Here is a 25182-nt window from a genome sequence, read left to right on the forward strand (position 1 = left end):
TTGTGAATTATGTGACAGTTTACATGGGAGAACATCAGTTTTACATTCATCCTATCGCATTTTGCTTCATTGCCATGGTTACAATCCCCTCCATGCTCACCAATCAATGAAAGGGTACATCCTATAAGCCTGCTTCCCCCCCCCCCCACTCCAGCCCCAATTCCTCCCCTGAGTCCTGAGTCCCCAGCTGCTCCATCTCTCCACGTCATCATCTCTGCCTCCATCTCAGGGATTGCTGCCTCTCTGGATAGGGTTCTGCTCTATGCTCTTCTCCTTTCATGGTTCCAGGGACCTCCGCTCCCAGCTGCAAAGTCAATCACTCCCCTCCTAGCCACAAAATGCCTGCTTTTACACTTACAACCTTCACAATCAGTCCTGGTAACAATTATTCACCCTTGCATCACAAGAGACCTATCTGCACTTCCTTTAATCAATCCTGCCTAGACAGATTGGATACTATTCAGTGGAGATTCTACCTTCTTCCATGCCCTCTGTATCTAGGTTCCCTCTTGAAAGCTTGTAAGCCAGTCACTGCTTGCCTTTGTAGCACCCCCTCACCCCCCATTTTGGATAGCCAATGTTCAAACTGCCCATCCCTGTCTACTCTATGTATGGAGGGGGTGGGAGTGATCCCTGCTACAAAGATTTGTTCCCTGTTTTGAGCTAGTGCATCCATAGGTGTAGGTCAAGTTCATCAAATTGTATCAGATTAATCTTTTTTCCCTCTTCTTTCTTCTTCCAGTTGAGCTCTGATAACCCAATCATTGAGGCCAGATCAAATGGGTATTAGCAGATGATACAACCTTGCTTGCTGAACGTGAAGAGGACTTAAAACACTTACTGATGAAGATCAATGGACACAGCCTTCAGTATGGATTGCATTGCAATGTAAAGAAAACAAAAATCCTCACTGATGGACCAATAAACAACATTCTTATCAATGGAGAAAAGATTGAAGTTGCCAAGGATTTCATTCTTTTTGGATCAAATCAACACTCATGGAAGCATCTGTCAAGAGATGAAATGACATACTGCATTAGGCAAATCTGCTGTACAAGACCTTTTTAAAGTGTTGAAGAGCAAAGATGTCAGCTTGAGGACTAAGGTGCACCTGACCCAAGCCATGGTATTTTCAATAACCTCATATGCATGTGAAAGCTGGACAGTGAATAAGGAAAACTGTAGAAAAAATGATGTTTTTGAGTTATAGTGTTGGAGGAGAATATTTGAAAGTGCCATGGGTCGCCAAAAGAACCAATAGATCAATTTTGGAAAAAGTACAGCCAGAGTGCTCCTTGGAGGCTAAGATTGCCAAACATATTTTGGACATATTGTAGGAGGAACCAGTCACTGGAGAAGGACATCATGTTTGGTAAGGTGGAGTCAAGAAATCACATAACGTATTGCATTTGGCAAATCTGCTGCACAATACCTTTTTAAAGTGTTTAAAAGCAAAGATATTAGTTTGAGGACTAAGATGCAAAGAGAACTTGAAATATTGGTGAAGATCAAAGACTATAGCTTTAAGTATGGGTTGCACCTCAATATAAAGAAAACGAAAATCTTCACAACTAGACCAAGAAATCTGTAGGTATTAGGTGCCATCCAGTTGCTTCCAACTCACAGCAAAATAATGCACAACAGAATGAACCACAGAATGAGGTCAGTCCTGTGTCAACCTCACAGTCATTGTTAAGCTTGAGTCCATGGTTGTTGTCACTATGCCAATTCATCACTTTAGGGTTCTTCCTCTTTTTTGCTAAATCTCCATTTTACCAAGCATGATGTCCTTCCCCAGAGACTTATCCCTCCTGATAATATGTCCAAAGTATGAGAGACTATGTCTTGTCATTCTGGCTTCTAATGAGCATTCTAGCTGTACTTTTTCCAACACAAAAATGTTTTCTTCTAGCAGTCCATGATACTTTTGATACCATTCTCCAATACTATAACTCAAATGCATCAATTCTTCTACAGTCTTCCATATTTACTGTTGAATTTTTACATGCAAATAAGGCTACTGAAAACAGAATGGTTTGGGTCATGTGCACCTTTGTCCTCTAAGTGACATATTAAAGATACCTTGTGCAGCAGATTTGCTTTTGCAAAACGTCCTTTTATTCCTTGAGTGCTGCTTTGATGACTGTTGATGGTGAAGCCAAGGAAAATGAGGGCTTGGACAACTTCAATCTTTTCTCTATCATGATATTTATTGGGCCAGTATTGAGTGTTGCTTGTTTGGTTGGGATTTTTTTTTTTTCCCTTTACATTGAGATGCAAGCCATATTGAAGACTGTGGTCGTTTATCTTCATAAGATATATCATCTATATATTACAGGTTGTTTAATGAATCTTCCACCAATCCTGATACCACATGCTTTTTCATATGATCCAGTTTCTAAGGTTATTTTATCAACAGATTGATTGAGTAAGTATGGTGAAAGAAATACAATCCTAACACACAACTTTCCTGATTTTAAACCATTCAGTGTCCCTATGTTCTGTTTGAATGACTGCTTCTTGGTCCCTCATGAGTACAATTATGTGTTTTAGAATACCTTTTCTTCATAATGCTGTCCATAGTTTGTCAAGATCCACACAGTAGAAAGCCTTTGCATATTCAGTAAAGCACAAGTAAACATCTTTCTGGTATTTTTTGCTTTCAGCCAAGAGCCATCTGATGTCAGCAATGGTATAGCTTGTTCTACATTCTCTTCTGAATCTGCCTTGAACCTCTGGACTTTCCCTATAAATGTACTGTAGCAGCCATTTTTAAATTATCTTTAGCAAAATTTTGCTTGGATGTGATATTATATAGTCTGTTGATTTCTGCATTCTATTGGGTCACCTCTCTTTGGAATGGGTACATATAAGAGTTTTTTCCAATCATTTGGCCAGGTAGCTCTCTTACAGTGTCCTTGGCATAGATGAGTGAGTAACTCTAGTGCTGCATCAGTTTGTTGAAAGATTTCAATTTATATTCCATCAATTCCCAGAGTCTTGTTCTTTACCAATGCTTTCTTCCTTCAGTACCACTGGCTCTGTGTATTCCTTCCATCTTTTTTTGATACTTTCTGAGTCATTCAATATGTTGCCCATAGAATTCTTTAATATTACAAGTCGAGGCTGGAATTTTTTCCTCAGTTCTTTCAGCTTCAGAAATTCTGAGAGAGTTCTTCCCTTGGATTTTCTAGCTCCAGGTCTATGCACATTTCATTATAGTACTTGACTTTGTCTTATTGATCTGCCCTTTGAAATTTTCTGTTTACCTCTTTAACTCCTTTTTTCCATCTGTCTTAATATCTCTATGCTGGAAAGCAAGTTTCAGAGTCTTTCTGACATTCATTTTTGGCTTTTCCTTCTTTCTTGTCTTTTGCTTTTTTTCTTGTGTGATGCTCTTAATGTCATCCTACAAATCTTCTGGTCTTTGGTCATTAGTGTCTAATGCATCAAATCTGATCTTGAGATCTGTCAATTCAGCTGGGATGTGTTCAAGTACAAATTTTGGCTCTTGTGGAATTGTTTTAATTTTTTCCAACTTGCATAGGAGCAACTGATGGTCTGTTTCAGAGTTTTCCCCTAGATCCTAGATCCAGGGGTAGATGATGCCTAGATATAAGGAGATCTATAAAGAACACTGGACTTACAAATGCTGAAAGGAGACAAGGTCCTTTCCTTAGAGCCAGCAAAGAGAAAGCCTTCCCTAAGAGCTTTAAGAGCTTTGGACTCTGAATTTAGACTTCTAGTCTCCTAAACTGTGAGAGAAGAATGTCTGGTTGTTAAAGCTTACGTTATTTCTGTTATAGCAGCATTAGAGAATTAAGACAAGAATTAAAGATGTGCGTGATCCAAGCATTATATTTTAAATAGCCTCATATGCATGTGTGGCACTGTAGGATAAGTATTGAACTGCCAACCATAATGTTGGTGGCACAAAAGCCTCTCCTTGAAAACCTTAAACATTGTCACTATGATTTGAAAAAGACTCAATGGCACTGAACAACAATACACACATGTGAAAGTTCGATGATGAATACCAAAGCCTGTAGAAGAATTTGAATTATAGTGTTAGTAAAGAACACTGAACTACCAAAACAAATAACTCTGTCTTAGAAGAAGTCCAACCTTAGAAGTGAGTATGGAGAGATTTAATCTCTCATACTTTGGACATTGTATCAGAGGAACCCATCCCTGGAGAAGAAGGGTATACATGCTTGGAAAAGTGGAGGGTCAGAGAAATAGAGGAAAACCCCCAACACAATGACAGGCCAGTGGGCTCAAACATAACAATTGTGAGGGTGGTGCAGGACTGGAGAGTATTTTGTTCTTTTGTGTATGTTGTTGTTTTTAAGTGCCACGGAGTCGGTTCCGACTCATAGAGACCCTATACAGAGTTTCTGAGGCTGTAAATCTTTACGGAAGCAGTAAGCCTCATCTTTTTCCCTCAGAATGGCTGGTAGTTTCGAACTGCTGACCACGAGATTAGCAGTCCGATTTGTAACCACTACGCTACCAGAACTCCTTTCTTTTGTGTATGTTGTTTTGTTGTTATGTGCCATGGAGTCAGTTCCAACTCATAGCGACCCTGGTCAGGGATTCTGAGGCTGTATGGGAGCAGAAAGCCTCATCTGTTTCCCACGAAACAGCTGGTAGTTTTGAACTGATGATCATGAGATTAGCAGCCCGATTCATAACCACTATGCTACCAGACCTCCTTCTCACCAAATGCAACTTTTTTGTATAGGATCGTTATAATAGGAGCCAACTGGAGGACACTTAACAACAACAATATCCTCAGTTAAAGAATATCTCCAGATATTTCATTTAAGTCTCTGTCAAGTTTAATCAAATGGGAACTGAAATTAGTTGAGTTCTGAGGGCAAATCTTGTTAATCAGTATTTCATTCAGGATGCTGTCTTCCACTGGGGTCTCTCACTTTCTACCAAATTACTCGATCACAGACAGACGACTAAGGTACCATCACAGAAAGATACATGCTTACTGTTACATTACATGTATTAACAAAGCTGAGCTCATCCAAATAAAAGTAAAACGTTCCCATGTTGGCAGTAAGTGACATTCAGAAACTCTTTTATACTAAAAACTCTGGGTTTTTTTCCTAAAAATTGATGATTCATTTAATCATTGTTTACTTTTGTGTCCCCAATAGATTTACTCAAAATGCTTCAAAAATCAGACTCACCTTCAAAGAACTATGCTTTGCCAATATGAAATTTACTCAAGGAAAATTGTAAAGGCAACTACCAAAGAGTAGCCCCAAATGAGTCCAAAGAAACTAGAGTATCACCAGAATACATCTATGGTTTCCAAGATACAGACTGTAAAAGAGCTATCCTTTAGCAAGGTACTTTAAGAGCCAATGCATATATGAGTCTACTTTAGTAAGGGCTATGCATTCTCCTTCTTTTTATCCTCTATAATACCAGGGAGAGTGTTTTGCAAAGGGCAGTCTGTCTATCAACATTTGTTAAAAAATTTTTTTAAAAATCATGCACACTTAATATAATAGTTTTTCTACATAGCAGACATGCATGTGATCAACCTTCACCAACACATATTAAAATACCTGCCTTAAATGCACTCATAGCACCTCTGTCTTCATAGACCCTTGTGCAGAGAACTGGCTGTTAACTCAACTGGCTGTTGTTAAGTGCCATTGAGTCAGTTCCGACTTATAGCGACCCTGTTAAAGGATTTCTGACGAGCAGCTAGGGAGTTTGAACTGACAACCTGTGGTTCAAATGGACATTGCGGTCCAGTGCTTATCCTACAACACCACACCAGGACTTCCTTGGGGAATTTTCTCTTTTTTGCTGGTCTTCCACTTTACCAAGCATGATGACATTCTCCAGGAAATAGTTCCTCTGATAATATGCTCAAAGAATGAGAGACAAAGTCTCATCATCCTCAATTCTAAGAAGCATTCTGGCAATGCTTCCTCCAAGACAGATTTACTATATATTACTCAATGCTGCTCCTCAGAAACCCTACACAGGGTCGCTATGGGTTGGAACCGACCCGACAGAACTTAACAACAACAACAACTCAATAAATTTAATTAAATGTAGTCTCCTTAAAGTAAAATACACTGCTTTTGAACAGGGAGAAAAGCTTAACTTCCCTTTCTATAGTATTATATGCTTAAATAAAAAGTGTGCTGTAAGTGAAAGTATAAAATATTTTAACAAGCAATGCTATTGGCAATTTATCAACAGGTAATTTAGCCTAAATGTTAATTAACATGAAATCAGAAACCGATTTCTTCAATTACTCATGCTCTTTTGATTAAATTAAATAAAAAACAACAAAATCTCATAGCCTACTATAGCCCATGGTTCTTTCTCCAAAGGACAGTTATTAGATGGTGCCAACTTAAAGTCACTTTACTGAATGGAATAATGGGAAGGTGGTTAGAGCTGGACTACTGACACCAAAAGTAGTCATGATCAGAAGGTGAAAAGTATGCCACCTGTCAACAACCTGTGTAGGTGTGAGTTCCCATTGGTGGGTTGCCCTAAGAGAGACTCCCCCAGCTTGGACAGTAGCCACAAAGGTGAGAGAAAGACAGCAGCACACAGTGGGCATGGAGAAGAAGCTGACTAATATCCCTCCTATAGTGGGCTTCCATGAGCAACAGGAACACACTGGCTGAGAGGGAAAATGTTAGTTTCAAATTGCGGTCTATAGCTGTAATTTTTTACTGTGGACAGGGGCTATGAATTACTGACCTAATATTTACTGGGGCCCTAACATGGCCAAAGAAAATTTTATTATCTAAGAGTTAGCAGGTGAGGTCTGCGGACAGCAAGGAATTTCAACCAGAGGCAGCAAAAGAATTAGCCTCATAGAGAAGATCTGTAGGAATAATGACAAGGAAACAAAAAGTGGAATAGGGGTAGAGCAGCTACTTTAGTTACAGAACTAATGACATAATTTTTAAGGAAGTAGAATTTGTGATACACCTAAATTATGAGAAGCCAAATTCATATTAATTCACTTAATCCCACAAAGCTTTAAAACCCTGGAGAACAAGGTTCTCATTTACACAGAAGTTAGACTTAGCCAGAGAAGTGGCTTCAGTGTTTAGTTAGTTGCATGCTGAAATGAAAGACATACTGCACCTTCAATAAAGCATGTGGCAAAGTATTAGAGGTACTGTCCTTAAGTGATGAAACCACCTCCGCCCCCACCTCCAACAGCATTGCTCTCCTGTCTGATCAGGTGTCTGATTGCAGTTCCACCACTCCAGACTTGGCTCCCAGAAACAGGGGCCAAGGTAGAGAGTCCCAGGGCAAGAGGTTTGCCATGAAGTCTGTTCCACAGCACCCCTGTAAGGGAGGGAGGGAAGCACAACTCAGCAAAGGAAAAAGACACTGACTACAGGGCCTCAGCAACAGGATATTGGTATTAGTATGGCTCTTCAGAATATTTCCAGACTCAAGGCTGTTGTGCCTCTGTATTGAATAATCACTGGGTTTGGGAGGTAAGGAGAGCAAGCAAGTGTGAATAAAGCCTGTTGCCATGAACACCACCCAGGGAGGGATGCAGCTGTGGGCTGTCATGAGAAAACTCCTCCTGCTGGGTATGTGGGAATCCTGACATGTGTCCTAAAGGATGCAAGGGAGCTTCCACTACACACATTAGAAGAGTTCTTAACCCAGAGGTGAGAACCCAAAAGTTCACATAGATGGCAACCATCTAAAAAGCATGTCCTCAAGAAATCAGGAACTGCTTTGCCCAGTGTAAGAAACATGAAAGGGAAAGAGCTTCATCACTCACTTCCTGACATCTGAAAAGAGTTGTTAATTGATTAATGACTAGGATAGAGTCCCCACCACTCCTTTATCAGTCTGTTGTATTGTGGTGGCTTTCATGTTGCTGTGATTCTGGAAGCTATACCACGGGTATTTTAAATACCAGCAGGGTCATCCACAGTGGATAGGTTTCAGCTGAGCTTCCGATAAAGACAAACTAAGAAGGAGAGATGGACTACTTCTGAAAACCTTATGAATAGCAGTGGAACACTGTCAGCAGCAGAATATTGGATATTGAAACATAATGAAAAGCATCAGAATAATGTCATGTAGTGCCAGGAGATGAGTCCCTCAGGCTAGAAGTTACTCAAAATACAACTGGGGAAGAGCTGTCTCCTCAAAATAGAGTTGACCATGATGACATGCATAAAATAAAGCCCTTGGTACCTTCATTTGCTGATGGAGCATAACTCAAAATGAAGAGACACAGCTGTAATATCCATTAATAATCAGAAGATGGAATGTACAAAGTATGAATCTCAGAAAACTAGAAATTGTCAGACATGAAAAGGAACACACCAGCCATTCCTTTGAAATTCTATACAGGGTTGCTATGAGTTGTTTCAAGGTCATTTAACAATAACAACAACAACAGAGTGGTTCTTAATTCTGATTGGATCCTGATAAAACTCCAGTGATACAATTATATATTTGAAGATCTGAAATAGAAGAATGAGAATTCTAAAATCTGAAATTTATACTATTATATAAATACTATTGTAAACTGAGGTCCTAGTCCCTGTTAAGTTAGAAGCAATGACAGGGATTTGCAGGTGGGTGAATTTTAGTTTAATATAAGAAAGGATTGCCTAATTATTCCATAAACTTCCCTGATAGATATGATCAGGCAACAGGAATGTTATAGGAAGGATTCCACCACTAAATACTAGAAGATGTTTGATAACTCCAAGAGCTCTTGCATCTCAAGAATTCTGTGATTTTATAAGTTTCATCTCTCATCATTCAATTTTATTAATTTTTTGCCTTAGCAATATAGTATAGGCCTATTCTAAATCATCTGTTTAGACATAGGTATGGGAACGTATGGATAACACTTGGGTGCTCTTTGTCTTGCTGAAGGAACTACATCAAAAACAGGCTGACACCCTTGGCTTAATTTATCAGCATAGTGGTGGTACTATTGGTGGTGTGTCCTTGAGTCGGTTCCAACTCATAGCTTCAGAATCCCTGTACAGGTTCTGACTTTACATATGTGGGAGCAGAAAGCCTCTTCTTTATGGGAGCAGAAAGTCTCATCTTTGTCCCATAGAGAGGCTGGGAGATTACAATTGCTGACCTCATGGTTAGCAGCCTGCCTCATAACTCACCACGCTAACTGGGGCTCCTTAATTAAACATCTGTAGTGGTGTTGGTGGTTGTGTGCCATAGAGTCGGTTCAGAATCATAGCAACCCGGCACAGGGTTTCCAAGACTGTACATCTTTACGGGAGCAGAAAGCCTCATCATTCTCCCACAAAGTGACTCATAGATTGCAACTGCCAAACTTGCAGTTAGCAGTCCAGCTCATAATACACTACACTACCATAGTTGTTGTTGTTGTTGTTAAGTACCATCGAGTTATAATTGTGCTCCCAAGGCTCTAAATCTTCATGGTAGCAGAAAGCCTCATCTTTCTCCTGTGGAGCTTCTGGAGGAAAGTACTGAAATTTTACTTTTCAGATTGTCCAAAAAAAAACAAAAAAAAAACAATGCCAAGGAACTACCTTCTAAGAGATGACATGAAAATTCTTAATATACTGGCCCTCACTATAGATATGTTTATAGGAAAAATAATCACATGTAATTTGTGACTTTGTATTTTGGAAATTAATTCTTAAATATGACAATAAAAGAATGAACAACAAAAGAAAAACAAAAACAAAAAACAGATACACCGGACTTTAAAGTTAAAAAAGAGTGTGCATCAAAGGAAAACATCAAGCAAGAAAAAGATAAGCCACAGCAGAATGGGAGAAAATATTTGTAAATAATATATCTGGTAAGGGTTTGCTATTGAGAATTTATATATATATATAATTTTTTTTTAAGTAAAACAAAACAAAAAACTCCTACAACTTGACAAAAAAGAAACAACCCAATTAAAAGCTGGACAGAGGACTTAAATAGATATTTCTCCAAAAAATATAGCAAATAAGCACATGAAAAACTGCTCAACATCATTAGTCATTGGGAAAATGCAAATCAAAATGACAATGAGATCTCACTTAGGATACCTACTATTTAATAAACAAATAAAACAAAACACAAAATATCAAGTGTTGAAACTCTCATTGCTACTGGCAGGAAAAAAAGAGTGCATTCTTTGTGCAAAACAGTTTGGCAGCTCCTCAAAACGTTAAAAATAAAATGAACTTTTTTTCCAGCAATTCCACTCCCAAGTATACACCAAGTGAAATGAAAGCAGGAGCATAAACAGATACTCGTACATCAATGTAGACTGCAGTAGTATTCACAGGAGCCTAAACTTAGAAATGCCCAAATGTCCCTCTATATATAAATGGAGAAGTAAAATTTGATCTATCCATACAATGGTAAGTGTTGCTGTTAAGTGCCCTCGAGTTGGCTCTGACCCACAGAGACCCTACCTAGGGTTTCCAAGGAGCAGCTGGTGAGCTTGAACTGCCGACCTTGCAGTTCAAACCAACATTGCAGTCCAGCAAGCATTAATGTTCTAACATATGCAGTGTTGTACCTAGAAAACATTATGCTAAGGGAAGTAAACCAGATACAAAAAGACAAATATTATATGATCTCATCATTTATATATCTAGAATAGACAAAATATATAGAAACAGAAAGTAGAGGAGAGGTTACTGGGAATTGTGAGCAGGGGGATATAAGGAATTGTTACTTAATGGATACAGAATTTCTGTTTGGGATGATGAAAAAGTTTGGAAACAGCATTGTGAATGCAGTTAATGCCACTGAATTGTTCACTTAAAAATGGCTAAAATGACAAATTTTATATTATAGATATTATCGCACAGAAAGAAAATTAAAGAAATTCCTCAAAAAAATAGACTTCAGTAACTCCATGAGTCCTATGTGACCAGCAATATACACAGATGAGTAAAAAATTATCTTCACTCTGGTTATATTAAAAGGCCTGTCTAAGTTGACAGCTGATGACAACACTGAGTGTACACATGAAATAATACTGACAGTGGGTTATGGCAAATCAGTTCCAAATCAGCTGTGGCTCTGCCTATGAAATTATCCAAGACAGACTTGGCTTTCGATAAGTCTGTGCGAGATGGGTACAGAAAAAAGTCATGGAAGAGCATAAACAAACGCATTTGGATATCTGCAAACAAAATTTGGACTGATATTCCAAATCTTGGAAAGGTAAAAGTTTTTTTGTTTTTTGTTTTTTTTTTAATTGTTATTGGTGATGAGACATAGATTCATCATGACAAGCCTGAGAGTAAATAGCAGAGTATGGAACGGATACATCCTCAATCACCAAACAAGAAAAAATTCAAAAGTCAACCATTAGCTGGAAAATTGATATTTAACAGTTTTCTGGGATTCTCAAGGACCATATTAGAACACTATCAGGACAAAGGTTCAACAATCAACAGTGCTCATTACAGTGAGATGCTCACTGAAGAGCTGAAATCTAAACTTCAGATTAAATACAGGAAATTGCTATCCAAGGGCATTACGATCTTATATGACAATGCACGTACACACATCTCTGCCCACACTGTTGACACTCTGTGAAACCTTCCTTTTGAGGTGTTAAAGTATCCTCCCTATAGTCCTGATATTGCTTCATTGGATTTTCACCTGTTTGGGTTCCTGAAAGCAGCCCTTTGAGGACAAAAAGTCACCTCTGATGAAGAAGTGAAAACAGAAATACAATCATGGTTTGCAGCTCAGTCTAAACATTTTTTAGTAAGAGAATATGAAAAGCTTGTTAGCAGATGGACAAAGTGTATTAAAAAGTGAGGAGATTATGCTGAAAAATAATTTGTCTTTTCTAAAAATTGATACAAATAAATTCTACAACCAGAGTACAGATAATTTTGACTCACCTTCATATGTGTATATGTGTGTGAGACATTCTTTCTAAGAGTCCCTATGCCATTACATAAGCAAAGAAACAAACAAATGAAAATGAGGTATGTTATGCTAAATCAGTTATATCAGTCATATGGTGCTGTGGGTGAAAGGTCGGTTTGAACCACAAGGTCGGAGGTTCAAACTCACTAGGTGCTCCTTAGAAATCCTATACAGGGTCGCTATGAGTCGGGATCAACTTGATAGCACTTAACAACAACAACATGCAGAAAAGAGAAAAATAAGTATTCCTATCTCCAGATATTAATTGGAAAGATACCTGTGGGTTTTCCTTTTGAGCCCAGTTCTTCTCCTGAAAGAAGAGCACCAGCAGAATCTATGCACTTACTTGTTTTTAGTTTGACCTTCTGCTATCTTGTTGTAAAATGGACTGGCAGACTAATTCAGAATATTTCTATTCATATGGAGAATTTGCTTTCTGCTTCTGATGCTATGCCTCACCTATGACTTTCCTGGCACACCTGGGCATAAACTGGGAAGTCCATTCTTATATTTTCTGATATGGATGAGTATTCATGACCCTGTAGACATTGAGACAACCAACTGAAAGATACCAGAGCTGGTTAGTTTGTAAAGAAAGCAAATGTCAGGATTGTCATATAAGTGCCAAAAAGGAAACCCCAATCCCTGATTTCTAATAAAACAATACAGCTGTTGTTGTCATTGAGTGCTGTCAAGTTGGTTCCCACTCAACCCTATATAGGGTTTCTGAGGCTTTTTTTTTTAAGACTTCATGAGAGCAAAAAGCCTCATCTTTCCACTATGGAGAAACTGGCAGACTTAACTATGGAACTTGTGGTTCACAGGCTAGTGCTTATAATATGGAGCCACTGTGCTTCCAATACAACATAGAAACACTGTATTATAAAAATAGTAGGTAACTTAGGAAAAAACATAAAGGTACTCATTTTTAAAGCACTACAAGGAGCTCTGGTAGTGTAGTAGTTACACATCGGGGTGCTAATCTCACAGTCAGCAGTTCAAAACTGCCAGTGGTTCCACAGGAGAAAGATGAGGCTTTCTGCTATCATAACGATTTACAGCTTCAGAAATCCTATACAGGGTCACTATGAGTCAGAACTGACTCCATGGCACACAGCAACAATAATAGTCTGCATATGTATGAAACTCTCTTTCAATAAATCATGAAATAGAATCTGCCAATACATGATAATCTTGTTTCTGGGGCTAGAAAATTATAATGTTTAAATGTCTGTTTTTAGGCTGAAGTCTTTAGGAATAAAGCTGTGACTTATGTATTTCTGATTTAATGATGATTTTCATTAACTCTCAATTCTCTAGCTTTTCTTAGGTTGGTCTATAGAATATTTAAGTGACCTAGAGGAGCTATTATTTAGGTTCTTTCTAAACTAAGAAAAATCAACATAGCATCTGCAGACATAATGACTTGGAGGAATGATCATAATCCATGTACACTATAAATTCAACAGCAAATAGGAAGGCCAGAAAAGACAGGGCTCAGTATCTGTTGCTCCATTCATACCAAAAGCTTTCCTTCTTCCCCTCCAGAGCCTATCATTAACAAGTATGCCAACTCAGAGCTACAACTTCACCCTTCCCATGTCACACGGTAGCTGGCTCAAACACAACTTCCTTTCCCCTACACGGTTTTCACCTAAGGTATGTGGCAGAGTCTATTTCTTGTAACTGTATTGTTCTGAAAAGCAATATATCAAATTAGCTAAATATGGTTTCATTATTATACTTGGGGAAGATGTCAAATAAATAAATTCATATTCATAAGCCATAGCATGCATCCTAGTGAGATGTCAGGAAATACGGTTGTCATTCTAGACCTTGAAATTCTTACAGCACAAGGGAGAAGGGATATATAGATTTGCAATAACATGATTGAAAAACTATATCTCAAACCCAAATTACTTTGTTTAGTTACTTTATTAATGCATACTTATGAGATCTCAGAAGATGTATGAGCAAGTTGTATTGGAATCAAGTTTCCAACCCAGCTACTCTGATAAGAGGCTTAGATAAGAAATTTAAGATACTTCTCAGCATCTTTTCCACTCACCACCACATTCGCCCAGAAATCCAATTTGCAAGAGCACATGCCAATGTTTTTGCCTCATTTTATTGATAATATTCTGAATTATTCTTTATTGGCCCAAATATTCCAGATATACAACCAAGCCTGCTAATAAAGACTTACTAGAGAACTTATTTGGACAGAGTAGCTGTGTCAGTAATACCACAAGTATCACAATCAAGCTCCACATTGTTCCACTTGGTTTAGCTGTTAGAACACTCCGTGCCTGTTCTATTCTGCTGCACAGAAACCATCTCTCAGTGGAATATAGGGCCACCTAACGTGGAAGAAAGATGAGGCGTTCTGCCCCCATAAAAATTTACAGCCTCAGAAACCCTATACAGGGTCGCTATGAGTCGGAAGCGACTCCACGGCACATAACAACAACAACAAAAGGTTAAGTAAGATACATTCAGACTGAATAACTCTGTAGATGTAATAGTAAATGGTTCTTACCGTTCATCGTTGCTTTTGTTGGTTCTGAGAACAGAGGAATGAGCAAGAGGTAGATAAGGTAGACAAACGAGAGCCCATTGTATCGGAAAGCACACGCTGTGAGTGGAAAGAGAAAACAGGAGATCATTAACATTGGTAGGTTATCAGAAACCGGGTGCACGATAATTTTATAGGTGATGGCTTCAGGTAGCTCAGAATCAAATTATATCACTGCCTAAGTGAATACATTAATTACAAAGTCATAACTGAGTATTTAACTTGCACTTATCACTATGTTGACTATAATGAGAATTTGACTATTAAAATACATGAACCCTGCTCTTAAAATAACTATGTTTAAGCTTGGTACTGGTACAATAAAATATAAATAGATCGATGAAACAGAATTAAGAATCCAGCAATTAACCTATCCATATACAGCCAACTGATTTTTGACAAAGGACCTAAGTATACTACATGGGGAGGTCTCTTCAACAGATGGTGTTGCACAACTGGAAAGTGATATACAAAAAATTAAAACAAGATTTTTATCTCATGCCATATACAAAAACCAACTCAGCATGGACTAAAGACCTAAATGTGAATCCTAGAATTATAAAGGCCATCAATGAAAAAAATAGGGACAAATTTGAGGGCTCTAATACAGACTACCAAACATTGTCAAAACTACACAAACAAAAGTTGACAAAATAGATGATTGGGATATACTAAAAACTAAAAACTTATGTGCATCAAAAGATTTCACCAAAAGAGTAAAAAGGGAGCCCACAGAATGGGAAAAAAATATTTTGCAATGACATATCAGACAACGGACTAATTTATAAAATATATAGGAAACTACACCTCTATAAAAAAAAGACAAATAACTCAATTTATAAATGGGCACAGGACATGAACAGACACTTCACCAAGGAAAACATGTGGGCAGTCAACAAACATATGAAGAAATATCCACCATCATTAGCTATTAGAGAGATGCAAATCAAAACACCAATGAGATATCATGTCACACCAGCAATAACAGTAAAAGATTAAAAAAAAAAAAAATAGAGGACAATAAATGCAGGCAAGGATGTGGAGAGACTGGGTCCCTCCTACATTGCTGAAAGGATTGCAAAATGGTCCAACTACTCTAGAAAACAGTATGGTACTTCCTCAGAAAGTTGGAAATGATCCAGCATTCCCTTTACTTGGTATTTATCCACAAGAAATGTGAGCCTTAACATGAGTAGATATATGCACACCAATGTTCATAGCAACACTATTTACAATAGCAAAAAGATGGAGACAATGGAAGAATGGATAAACAAACTTTTGGTACATATACACAATGGAATATTATGCTACCTTGAAGAAGAATAAGAAAGCTGCAAGCCACCACATAACATGGATGAACCTTGAAGACATTATGCTGAGTGAAATTAGTCAGTCATAAAAGGAGAAATACTGCATAGGACCATTATTGTAAAAGATTAAGAAAAAGTTTCCACACTAAAAAGGAAAAAAACAAAATTATTTGTTGGTTACCGGGGGTGTAGGGGGGTGCAGCAAGGGGAGGGAGGGGAAGGTGGAGAACAAGGTAGGGGATATATACAGGATAGTTTTTGTGCTGGAGGTCAGGCAATGCACAAGAAAGGGGAGGGGAATGGAAAAACAAGGCAGATGGGAGAACATTTAGACAAGAGTGCATGGGCTAATTGGGATAGAGGTAAATAGTGATGTATACTCAGCCTTGGAAAAACAGGACTCTGGGATACAGAGATTGGGGCATGGTTTTAAGGGGTAAAACAGTGGAAATAATGTTAAGATGCTCGGCTATCTTTTGAATCTTGGTTTCCCTTGCCTGTTATTGTAAAATAGACACTTGAGGGGGAGAGAAAGAAATAGCCAGAAACATCACTGTAGAAAGCTTGTAAGTCCATCTTCAGCCTATAACTGATTGGAATATCTAAAACGGGGCCAGAACTTGCCCAGTGAAGGAGGCTTCCTGCGGAGCCTTGGTATTGCATAAGACCATCAGTGGAATACTGATCCCCATCCAGAATGTTTTGAGGTGGGAAATTTCCACTTGAAAGCGCAAGCAGAGTAGCCTGGAGTGGCAAGAAGAACAGAAGATACTTCTTGAAAGAAAGACCAACAGGAAAAATGAAAAACAAGAACAGCAGTCTGAATACTACAAGAACAAGCAAGTTGTTCGCTGGGGAGCCATTTAAGCAAGTGGTCAGGTTACCTCAGGGCAAACCCCTTTCCAAGACTGAGACTCAAGGGGAATACATGAGTAGGCATGTAGTCTTGCTGGTGACCATGCTGGCATACCAATAAGGGGACGTGGGAGGAAAACAGCAATAAAGTTGAGAGCTAAGTCCAACCACGTTCAATAGACTCCTGTCCACCTGGATTCAGACCTGGCAAGATCTGGGGACTCCTGGACCCAGGGACAGGGACATGGCCACATACGACTAGAGCGGAGGGAGAAGCGTCCATCTGATATGAAGTGAGGGCAGATACACAAAAACACCTACCTGCAGATCGTACCCATTTGACCTGGCTTCAATGGCTGGATGATCAGAACTCGACTAGAGAAAGAAAGATTTAAATCTTTCTAAAGAAAAAAGAGTACTCCACTACAATCTGATTACCTATACTTACGGATGTAGTAGCTCAAAAGAGGGAATGAATCTTTACAGCTAGGATCATTCCCACCACCTTGGTATACAGGGTTGACAGGGATGGGCAACTTAGACATTGGCTACCCCGAATGGGGATACTACAAAAGCAAGAAGTGACTGGCTTACAAGCTTTCAAGAGGGAGCCTAGTTACAGATAGGGTGGGGGAAGGTAGACTCTCCACTGAGTGGTTTCTAACCTGTCTGGACGGGACTGGTGAAAGGACATGGGGATAAGATTCTTGTGGTTCAGTAGTGAATAACTGTTATCAGGACTATTTTTGAGTATTGCAAATGTAAAGGTAGATGTTTTGTAACAAAAGAAGGGGTGTGGTTGATCTTGCAGTCTAGAAGTGGAGGACCCTGTCACCATCAAGGGAGAAGTGTGGAGTTGGGGACCCTATCCAGAGAAGCAGCAATGCTAGAGATGGAAGCAGAGACGTTGTGTGCCATCAAGTCAGTTCAGACTCATAGCGACTCTGTATAGGATTTCCAAGAAGCAGGTTGTGTGTTTGAACCACCAACCTTGGAGTTTGCAGTCTAGTGCTGATCCTACAGCACCACACTAGAAGGGCCAGCCACTGAAAAATTATGAACAGCATCAGAATATTGTCAGATATAGTGCCAAAAGATGAGCTGCTCAGGTGGAAGGCACTCAAAATACAATTGAGGAAGAACTGCCTCGTGAAGCTACAGTTGATCTTAATAATGTGAATCAAGCAAAGCTTTTGTGACCTTCATTTTCTGATGAGGTACAACTCAAAATTAAAAGAAACATCTATAAACATCCATTAATTATCAGAACATGGAATGTATAAAGTATGAATCTAAGAAAATTGGAAGTCATCAAAAATTAAATACAATGCATAAGGGTCAATATATTAGTCATTAGTGAGCTGAAATGGACAGGTGTTGGTCATTTTGAATCAGACAACGATATGGTTTACTATGTTGGAAATGACAAATTGAGGGAATGATATTACTTGTTGTTGTTAAGTGCCATCAAGTTGCTACCGAGGCATAGTGACCCTACGTACAACTGAATGAAACTCTGCCCAATCCTGGGCCAACCTCACAATTGTTGCACACTTGAACCCATTGATGCTGCCACTTTGCCAATCCATCTTGCTGGGTGTCTTCCTCTTTTTCTCTGACCCTCCACCTTACCAAACATGACAACCTTCTTCAGCGACTAGTCCCTCCTCACAATATGACTGACATACAAAAGATGAAGTTTGGCCACCCTGGCTCCAAGGAGCACTCTAGCTTCACTTCTTCCAACACAGATCTGTTGGTTCTTTTGGAAGTCCATGGTACTTTCAATATTATTTCCCAACATCATAACTCAAAATCATCATTTCTTCTAAGGTCTTCCTTATTCACTGTCCAGCTTTCACAGGCATATGAGGTTATTGAAAATACCATGGCTTGGGTCAGGCATACCTTAGTCCTCAAGCTGACATCTTTGCTCTTCAACACTTTAAAAAGGTCTTGTGCAGCAGATTTGCCTAATGGAATGCATTGTTTGATTTCTTGGATGGTGCTTCAATGAGTGTTGACGGTTGATCCAAGAAAAATGAAGTCCTTGACAACTTCGATCTTTTCTTCTTGATAAGAATGTAGTTTATTGGCCCAGTGGTAAGGATTTTTGTTTTCTTTGCATTGAGATGCAATCCATACCAAAGGCCATGATCTTTGATCTTCACCAGTAAGTATTCTAAGTCCTCTTCACTTTCAGCAAGCAAGGTTGTATCATCTGCATATCACAGGTTGTTAATGAGTCTTCCTCCAATCCTGATGCCACATTTTTCTTCATATAACCCAGCTTCTCGGGTTATTTGCTCAGCATACAGGATAGATAAGTATGGTAAAAGAATACAACTTAGATTATCAAAAAGAGCATTTTAAGATGCATTTTGAAGTACAATGCTGTCTGTGATAGGATAATAACCAGGTGCCTACAAAGAATACCAGTTAATACAACTATTGTTCAAATTTACATACCAACCACTTAAACCAATGATGTTGACATTGAAGAATTCTACCAACATCTAAAGTGCATAGTGGCTCCATATAATAAGCCCAGGTCTGTGAACTATAAGGTTGGTGGTTCCAGCCCACCAACCACTCTGCAGGAGAAAGATGAGGCTTTCTGCTCCTTTAAGTATTTAAAACTTTGGCAACCTTATGCAGGGTCACTATGCATCCTAATAGACTCAAGGACACTAAACAACAGCAACAACTAACTTCTACAGTCTGAAACTGATCAAACATACAACGAAGATGCATTGATTAATTACTTGAATTCCAATCAATTCAAAAGTTGGAAACAAAGAGGAAGGATCAGTAATTGGGAAATATGACCTATGTGATAGAAAAGATGATGGATAGAATTTTGCAAGACATATTCATTGCAAATACCTTTATGCAGCAGCATAAAAAGTGACTCTACACATGGCTGTAACCAGTCTGACTACACAGGAGTTAAATTGACTACATCTGTGGGAAGAGATGGTGGAAAAACTCAATATTATCAGCCCAAACAAGCCCAGGAGTTTATATGCAAGTTCAGGCTGAAGCTGAAGAAAACAAAAGCAAATCCACAAGAATGAAAATGACTTTGAACATATCACACCTGAATTTAGGGACCATCTCAAGAACAGATTTGATGCATTAAACACTAATGATTGAAGACCAGAAGAGTTATGGAATGATAGGAACAATAACATCCATGAAGAAAGCAAAAGGGCATTAAAAGGGCAGGACAGAAAGAAAAGACCAAAATAGAGGGCAGAAGAGATTCTGATGTTTGCTCTTCAGTGTAGAGTAGCTAAAGCATATTGAAGAAATGAAGATGTTAATGAGCTGAACAGAAAATTTCGAAGGGCAACATGAGAAGACAAAATATTATAATAAAATGTGCAAAGACCTGGACTTAGAAAACTGAAAAGGAAGAACATACTAAACATTTCTCAAGCTGAAAGAACTGAAGAAAAAATTCAAAACTTGGGTTGCAATATTGAGGGATTCTATGGGTAAAATACTGAATGATGCAGAAGGTATCAAAAGAAGATGGAAGGAATACACAGTTACTATATAAAAAAAGAATTGTCGATGCCCAAGCATTTCAAGAGGTAACATAAGATCAAGAGCCAATGGTATTGAAGGAAGAAGTCAAAGCTGCACTAAAGACATTGGCAAAAAGCAAGGGTCCAGGAATGGTTAAAATACCAATTGAAATGGTACAACAAACTGCTTTAACACTGGAGGCAGTCACTCATCTATGCCAGGAAATTTAGAAGACAGCTACATGGCCAACTGATTGGAAGAGATCCATATTTGTGTCTATTCTAAGGAAAAGTAACTAAAAAGAATGGAAAAAATTATTGAATAATAACAATATCACATGCAAGTAAACTTTTGCTAAGGATAATTCCAAAATGTAGCAGTAAGTCAACAGTGTTACTGTTGTTGTTAAATGCCGTAGAGTCAGTTCCGACTCATAGCGACCTTGTATAAGTTTTCCAAAGAGCAGCAGTGAGTTTGAACTGCCGACTTTGCAGATCAAACCGACCTTGCGGTCCAGTGCTTATCCTACAGTGCCACAGAGAGCTGCCAGAAATTCAAGGTATATTCAGAAGAAGACATAGAACAAGTGATATCATTGCTGACATCAGATAGATCCTGGCTGAAAGCAGAGAACGCCAGAAAGATGTTTACTTGTGCTTTATTGACTATGCAAATACATTTAACTGTGTGAATCACAATAAGCTATGGGTAACAATTCAAAGAATGAGTTCATGAGGAACCTGTACATGACATGAGTTGTTCCAACAAAGTAAGGGGATACTAACTGGTTTAAAATAAGGAAAGGTGTGTTCCAGCAATATATCCTTTCCCCTTATTTATTCAATCTGTATGCTGAGCAAATAATCTGAGAAGCTGGATTTTATGAACAAGAATATGACATCAGTATTGGAGGAAGATTCATTAACAGCCAATGATATGCAGATGACATAATCTTGCTTTCTGAAAGCCAAGAGAACTTGAAATACTTCCCGATGAAAATCAAAGACTGCAGTTTTCAGTATGAACTGCACCTCAATGTAAAATGAACAAAAATCCTCACAACTTGATCTATAAGCAACATTATGATAAATGGAGAACAGGTTGAAGTTGTCAAAGACTTCATTTTATTTGAATCTACAATAACCATTCATGGAAGCAGCAGTCAAATCAAAGGATGTACTCCATCAGGCAAATATGCTGCAAAAGATCTCTGTCTGATCCTCAGAAATTCTATACAGTGTCACTGTGGGTCAGAACCAACTCAATGGCACTTAACAACAATAATATGCATGTAAAAATTGGACAATGAATTAGGAATACTGGAGAATAATTGATGCATTTGAATTATGGTGCTGGCAAAGAATATTTAAGTATAATGGACTGCCAGAAGAACAAACAAATCTATCTTGAAAGAAGTATAGTCAGAATGCTTTTTAGACTCAATGATGGTGAGACTTCGTCTCTTATTCTTTGGCTATATTGTCAGGAGGGACTAGTCCCAAGAACATAATGCTCAATAATTATCAGGAGGGTTTGGGAAAAAGAGGAAGTCCCCCAGCAAGATGGATTGATACAGTGGCAGCAACAATGAGCCAAAAAAAAAAAAAAAAAAGCATTTGTGAGATGGTGCAAGACTGGGCAGACTGGGCAGTGTTTCATTCGGTTGTGAACAGAGTCACTACAAGTCAGAACTTGATGGCACCTAGTAACAACAACATCATAGAGACAAGTATTTATTGTCATTACCAAGGGCAGGAGAGAAAGGCAAAGAAAGCATCAATGCTTAGAGGACACTGAGCTTCTGCTAAGGATGATGGAACAACTTGGAAATGAATAAATGTGATGATTGAACAAAATAATGAACACAATGTCACTGTATTGTACATATAAAGATTGTTGAAATGTGAGATGTTCTATTAATATATACAATTTATTTAAATATATACTGTAGGGGACCAAAAGGCTTACAGGCCTCACTACACTTTAAGGGCTGGGTCTAACCAGACAGTGTCTGCTTATCAACACAGTAGGGAAGGTAGCTTTCCCAAGGTCGTCTGATTTACAGAGCTTTCCCAAGGTCGCCTGATTCACAGTAAAGGACAGACTTGTAACTATGCAAAACAGCTATGACTTGCAGACCCACCCTATATATACTCTGAGGATGGAAATAAACTTTGTCACTAACAATCAGCTGTGTCCCTTGCCTGTTCGTTAATCCTCGCCTCTCCTTTGGGAAACCTGCGCAGTGGTCTGAGCAGACCTCGGACCCCGATAAGTGGCGCCCAAAACGTGGGACCCAAATATGAGAGATAACGCAAAGGACCCTCCAAAAGAGACCCGGAGAATAAGGACGTGTGGACATTAGAAGAAGGGAGGGCAATCCGATCAGGTAAGTATGGGTAACAAACCAGGAAAAGCACGGTATATAGAGATGTTGAGAGAAATGCTACGTAGCAGAGGTGCAAAAGTAGATAACAGCCGGCTTTGTAAATTCATAGACTTTGTAAATATTGTCTGTCCTTGGTTCCCTGAGGATGCAGTGGTTGATGTTAAGTTATGGAATCAGATAAGTCATCAACTGCAAGAATATTATGCTAAGAATGGCCCGTCCCGGATGCCTGCCGATACGTTTAGTTTGTAGCGGCTTGTCCGAGATACTTTTGATTTTGGCAGCGATTCTCTGGGAGGCAGTTCCACGGAACCAACCACTTCACCTCCACCCATATACCCTGATTTACTATCTTTACAGACTTTGAGCATAGAAAAAGAATTGGGGAATGTGAAACACAAGGATAAGAAAGAAAATTATAGTGGGGATGAAGCCTGGCCAGATTCTCCGGTCAGTGCTCTTTTTCCAGTCAGCATAAAGAAGGAACAAGAAGAGGAGAAGCCGTGCTCTAAAATGGCGCCCGGCACCAAAGGACAAGGAAGTAAGAGAGGCAGTAGTAGATAAGGCAGAAGAAGAAGGGCCGCACTCTAACATGGCTCTGGAAAAAGAGGAAGCGCCCATGTGCAAGTCTAATTACCCATTAACTTCTGGTGAAACGCCTGATATGTCAGCGAGAACAACCCATCTATATTGCCCACATACGTTCTCACAGTAACTTACCCGGTACCTTAGCCAAAGGCAATGCAGCTGCTGATGCACAGCTTTATCTAGCACACTCCAATCTGCAGCGTGCTCAAGCCTCGCATCAACTACATCATCAGAACAGTCAATCCTTCCACAAGTTGTTTCATATCCCTCATGAAGCCACACGACAAATAGTTCATGCTTGTCCTGAGTGCCCCATCCACTAATCTGTTCCATCTTTTGGAGTCAATCCTCGAGGTTTACGCCCCAATGCTTTGTGGCAAATGGACGTCACATACATTCCTAGCTTTGGTCGGCTTAAGTATGTGCATGTTTCTGTAGACACCTTTTCCGGCCTCATTTGCTGCTCCCCCTTAATGGGAGAGGGGACCACCCAAGTGATAAAACATTGATTACATGCCTTTGCCGCTATGGGCATACCTCAAAGCATTAAGACAGACAATGGGTCTGGCTATACTAGTGCCCGTTTTGTGGCGTTTTGCAAGACCTTCTCTATCAAGCATACTACTGGCATTCCTTACAGTCCCCAGGGCCAAGGCATTGTTGAATGCCCACATGCCACTATAAAGTCTTATCCTGAAAAATAAAGAAGGGGGAATCCTACCCCCACACACCTCAAAATTATATCAACCACGTCATTTTCATCCTTAACTACCTTTTAACTGATGCCTCTGGCCTCACGGCTGTGGATAGGCATGGCAACCAGGAGCCAAGCGCCCCGAAACCTATGGTAAAATGGAAAGATGCCCTAACAGGCACATGGAAGGGGCCCAACCCTGTTCTCATATGGGGATGAGGCCATGTCTGTGTTTTTCAACAGAATGAACCTGGTCCTCGTTGGATTCCTGAGCGCCTTGTGCGGCATGTGGATGATGCAGGCGGCGATCCATTGGGCTGTCATCCCACACCCTCTGCTGGTGAGACCTATGTCACGGAAAGGGGGGAATCGAGCCCCGCTCCCATTATACTCAAACGACTCAAGCATGGGGCTCCCATCGGATGGTCACCTGATTAGAGAAATTCAGACATATAATTATACTGGATGCAGTTATTCTTGTCCTATTTGCCATACAGTTTCCGACAACTCTTTCACATAGAATGTGTGCCATATTGCTCCTTTGAAATATGGACCTGTTGGAATAGTTGCACAGAGTTTGCGATGTCCTGCCACCGGTGTTTGTAACCTTAATCACACTTCTAACAAAATTTCTTTATGTCTTCCTGAACCTTTTGTGTTTCTAACTGGGAACATTCATGTTTGGAATTACATTTCATCAGGGGTATACTCTAGACAAGCTGTCTCCATTGTCAGTTGCGTACCTGTATTACAGACTTGCGACCTAATACTACTGTTATGCCCCTTAAGCGACCAGCATATATATTATTACCAGTGAATATTTCCCAGAAATGGTATGATGATGCAGGTTTACAACTTGTTGATCATTTTACTAAATTGCTTGCCAGATCCAGAAGAGGTCTTGGTCTCATTGTGGTAGGCATTGTCTCCCTCATATCACTGCTCGTTTCCCTCACTGCCACCACAGTTGCCCTTACTCAAGAAATTCAGACTGCAGCTACTGTCAACGAGCTGATGGACAATGTTACCTACAACTGGGACTGGCAAGAAAAGATTGATCTGGCCATTGAACATCGCTTGAATGGACTGTATGATACTGTTAACGTACTTGGGGATACCTTAGAGCAGGTCGTGGTCTGGCAACGTCTTGCGTGCCATGCTGATTACCACTCCATTTGTGTAACTAAACTTGTGTATAATGCTTTGGCCTTCCCTTGGCCCATAGTGCAGGCCCACCTGCACGGAGTATGGATCGCTGAGAATATCAGCCGAGAATGGAATGAGTTACATGCAAGAATAATTGCTATATATTATC

The 25182-nt window shown here is 39.3% G+C and overlaps 1 protein-coding gene and 1 pseudogene across 1 annotated transcript in view; one reads left to right on the forward strand and one right to left on the reverse strand.

The window, feature by feature from the left end:
* The window catches only part of PIEZO2 (piezo-type mechanosensitive ion channel component 2), an 861527-nt gene that overhangs the window by 675184 nt on the left and 161161 nt on the right, over positions 1 to 25182 (reverse strand). Inside the window, exon 2 of the mRNA XM_006868690.1 lies at positions 14462 to 14557. Coding sequence (XP_006868752.1) covers positions 14462 to 14557 — 96 coding nt within the window. The remainder of the gene's footprint in view (positions 1 to 14461; positions 14558 to 25182) is intronic.
* Positions 24091 to 25182, forward strand: part of LOC102829344 — a 98547-nt pseudogene continuing 97455 nt past the window's right edge.

The sequence above is a fragment of the Chrysochloris asiatica genome, unplaced genomic scaffold (genome assembly GCF_000296735.1).
Source record: "Chrysochloris asiatica unplaced genomic scaffold, ChrAsi1.0 scaffold00122, whole genome shotgun sequence".
Classification (NCBI taxonomy): Eukaryota; Metazoa; Chordata; class Mammalia; order Afrosoricida; family Chrysochloridae; genus Chrysochloris; species Chrysochloris asiatica.